This window comes from Carica papaya, chromosome 3 (assembly GCF_054855325.1).
Source record: "Carica papaya isolate Zhongbai chromosome 3, ASM5485532v1, whole genome shotgun sequence".
Taxonomy (NCBI): domain Eukaryota; kingdom Viridiplantae; phylum Streptophyta; class Magnoliopsida; order Brassicales; family Caricaceae; genus Carica; species Carica papaya.
This window is the reverse complement of record NC_142311.1, coordinates 33,097,656-33,101,361: the sequence shown is the minus strand read 5'-3', so window position 1 is coordinate 33,101,361 and position 3,706 is coordinate 33,097,656. Positions and strand designations below refer to the sequence as shown.

The 3,706-nt window shown below is 40.2% G+C and overlaps 1 protein-coding gene across 1 annotated transcript; it reads right to left on the bottom strand.

Annotated features, from left to right (window-relative positions):
- Positions 1 to 1,170: 1,170 nt before the first annotated feature.
- On the bottom strand, positions 1,171 to 3,444 carry PDS1 (4-hydroxyphenylpyruvate dioxygenase). The gene is made up of 2 exons (XM_022042712.2): positions 2,240 to 3,444; positions 1,171 to 1,578 (listed from the first exon to the last, which is right to left on the bottom strand). The coding sequence occupies exons 1-2, from the start codon at positions 3,373 to 3,375 to the stop codon at positions 1,392 to 1,394; spliced, it is 1,323 nt and encodes a 440-aa protein (XP_021898404.1). The 5' UTR covers positions 3,376 to 3,444; the 3' UTR covers positions 1,171 to 1,391.
- Positions 3,445 to 3,706: the final 262 nt, after the last annotated feature.

Genomic DNA, 3,706 nt, shown 5'->3' with positions numbered 1-3,706 from the left:
TCATCTTAAATACAAATATAATTTGTTGCCTACGTATTTTCTATTTTCTATCGTACAAAATATAGCATATAGATATCTTGGTTATTTTCTTAGACAACTTTAAACAGATTAAGACGAGCTTATTCAGTAACAATCAAGTTTCCTATTAATTTAACAACCAAAAGCTCCAAAACAAAATTAAGGATAAAACAAAAGCTTATTTGGTTGACACCAGAATTCTTAACCCTTCAATAGAATCTTCAAAATTAAATTCTCTTGGTAAACCTTATATTGATAACTACAACTAAGACCTATCAATTTCATATCAATGGACTCAACAGGAACTAGTTTCTTTTGGCATCGGAGACCTTAGAGGTAAAGTAAAAGAAGAGAAGGAGATCGCAAGTAAATTAAGTTTTAGAAGGTAGACATTTACAGATACATATCCATGCATGGAATTGTGGGGTGCCTGACTCTTTTTTCTTGGGCAACCTTTCCCTAGCCCGTATTCCAAGCAAGCTTTCCTTCAATACACGGGAAAATTTTCACCCTATAGGAGGAGGAGGTAATACCCAGATTTTCTATGAATCTAAGTTATCTAACTGAAGTAAGTAGACAACAAAGTGACAATTTTATATGTGATTTTACGTTATATACCACATGACAATAAAAGAAAAATAGAGTTAAAAGCCAAGTATTTAATTAGAATATATATAAATTGAATCCTTAATAATGCATTGGAAAACTACCTTCAGCTAAAAATGTAAACTATCTTTCTTAGTTATAGTACAAGTCGACAATAACATTTTGGCATCTTAAAGAAAAAAATATCTTTTATTAGTGGTTGCTAATTCCTCTGGTATTTACTATTTCTTTGATGAGAAGACAAGGAACATCACTTTCAGAACTCTTTCAAATTCCTCACAAATGCAAGTCTCTAATTCCTTGCTTCTGACTTCATTCATTTGGGTCTCTTGTTGACACTGAACTTCCCTATTTTCTCAAAAAGAACAAGTTTCTCAAACTAGAGGATTGATTAAGTACAAGATTTGCTAGGTACTTAACTTGGTAATTTCGCTTTCTTGTGTTCTCAGTCTAGCAGACATGTGCGGTTGAGCTGTTTGTTTCTGGATTTTAAGATCATCATAATGATCCTTGTATATATTCCCATAGAATGAGGTTGCACAGACATGAAACATAAAATACTGTAGCAGAGTTTATTTATCTTTAAGTTGGTTATATTACAACAAGCTCAACAGAGTTACAAGTATATATTTATCTTCATTGCTCTGAAATGAGTTCCATGAACTCTAAGTTCTTCTCGGCGTCATTGATAGTGATCTTAGCATAATATATATAGAGTTTATACGTTATTCAATTTAAGGGAGAAGAAAACACCGAACCGGGTTTTCTCATGCTGCGGCGGGTTCTGAAACCCTTTTTGCTCCAAGTGTCTTCTCATATTCCTCAATGGACTTGAAGAGCTCGGAAAAGTTGCCTTTCCCAAATCCTCCACATCCACCCTTCTGGTATAATTTCCCTTCCTCATCTTTCAGCATGCACCCAATTCTCTGTATTATCTCTATAAATATGGTTGGCCTGCAAAACATATGTGCATCAGAACCTACAAGTAATCAACATGGGAATACAAACAATTCTATATTTCAAAACAAGAAACTCAAATTTTCTGTGCGGATGTAATACACAGAAGAACGCAATTATTTACCAGCACCAGCATTAAATGGTCCCATCTCGACACAAAAGCTTGAAGGACAATTTAAAGAACATAATTAAGAGAAAAATGAAGACAACCAAATGGTGGAGTTAAACTAGTAATGTATATATATATATATAAGGGGTAAGGAATGTTTGGAGAAGAACTGTACTGTTTGCACAGCAAGAAACTTGGGGTAAATGAAGTATCATAAGCTTTCATCCTGGTGGAGTTAAAATAGTAATATTTATATATATATATATATATATATAGGAGAACTGTACTGTTTGCACAGTGAGAAACTTGAGGTAAATGAAATATCGTGAGCTTTCATCCTGTCAAATTTTCCTCAAAAAGAAATCGGTAGTTGGGCACTGAAACATCAAAGAGCTCTCAAAATAAATGACATAGTAAAGCTACCCATGTCAATTCAAGCACAATACGCAGACACAGCAAACAATTAAAGCATGGATCAACAGAAGAGAAATTCATTCCATAGACAAAAGGAGTAAAAACCAAGAAGAATGGTTCATGCTGCGTGTATACCTGTCCCCCACAGGCTTGGTGAAGATCTGTAGCAATGTCCCCTGGTCATCCCGATCAACCAATATTCCCAACTCCTCACACTCCTTGATCTGCTCGTCGCTCAAGACATCACCAACTCTCTTCTTGAGGTTTTTGTAATAGGTGGGCGGCGGCGATGGCATGAACTCAAATCCACCCACCGCACTCCTCTTCCTCATCTCCCTCAAAGTCCTGAATATATCCTCGCTCACCAGCGCCAAGTGCTGCAGCCCTGGTCCCTCGTTGTGCTCCAGATAAGTTTGGATCTGACTTTTCCTCTTGGTCCCGTAAACTGGCTCGTTCATCGGCAGCAGCACCATTTCATCATTGTTAGCCAGGACGATGGAGTTCAGCCCGCTCTCGCTCGTTCCCACATCCTCCGCCGTGAACTCAGCGAACTCATGGAATCCCGTGAATCCTTTAACATACGACACCGCCGGACCCAGTTCCGCCACGTTTCCCACCGCGTGATCAAGCCTCCGGATCCCGTAATCCACTGGATAAGACGATGCTTCATCCATAGGTTCGAAACCGGGCAAGAAAACCCCAGAAGAAAGATGGTCTCCACATTTGTAGCTAACGTAGCGCAAAACGACGTCGCCGTAGAGCTGAACCTCGGATAGAATGACGCGGCCGTCAAGCTCAATCGGAGAGGATGAAGGCCTGGCTCCGTTGGCCACACTGGTCTCGAATGCAACTCGTGCGTCTTCCACCTCTATCGCAACAGCCCTAACAGCGAGGCCGTGAGTATTGGAGAAAGCACGGCAAGCATCATGATCAAAGGTGGGGATAGAGGCAGTAGCAGTGTGGGATACGTTCTGCGACGCGGCGATTGTGGGGGAATAAGGAGCGGTGAAGAGGAATCGAAGATCGCCCGATCGCAATAAGTATGAGGCGTGAGTGAGATTTCCGGTGGAGAGATCGGATTTGGCGATGATAGGCATGCCAAGCCCCCATGAGAATCGGCGAGCGGAGTTAGTAGCGTCGCCGCACCAGAACTCGATATGGTCGAAGCGCTTGACCTTGAACTTATCGGATTTAGGGTTTGTCCGGACGAAGTTAGCGAATCCAACAAGCTTGAATTCGGATGAAACAGCGTCGTTTTGCTCGTCGCCCATGGTTTTGTCGTTCGGAAAAAGTGGAACTGAAACCAGAGGTCTGCTTTCTTCTTGAAGACGAGGTTGAGAATAAATGTATATATAATTTATTTATTTAATTTTTTAATTAACGTAAAGTTAACGTAAGTTGACTTCTAGTCAATTTTCACCACGTGGCATGACATTATTGGCGGAGATAACAATGGCTTTATTCCCGGAGTGGTTGTCTGACGTGATAAGGATGACGAATGGACGCTGATTCACGGGAGTTTCGTTTGCGTCTTCCTTCTCGCAAACTTCGTCAAGTCAACGTTAACGCCGGACTTGTCCGTATTAAAGATAAAAAAATATA

What these genes read in the sequence shown, in the direction of transcription:
- PDS1 (XM_022042712.2), bottom strand. Translation starts at nt 3,375, where the DNA reads ATGGGCGACGAGCAAAACGACGCTGTTTCATCCGAATTCAAGCTTGTT. An exon ending in ACCAAGCCTGTGGGGGACAG is followed by an intron (nt 1,579 to 2,239) that starts GTATACACGCAG and finishes TATGTTTTGCAG; the next exon opens with GCCAACCATATTTATAGAGA.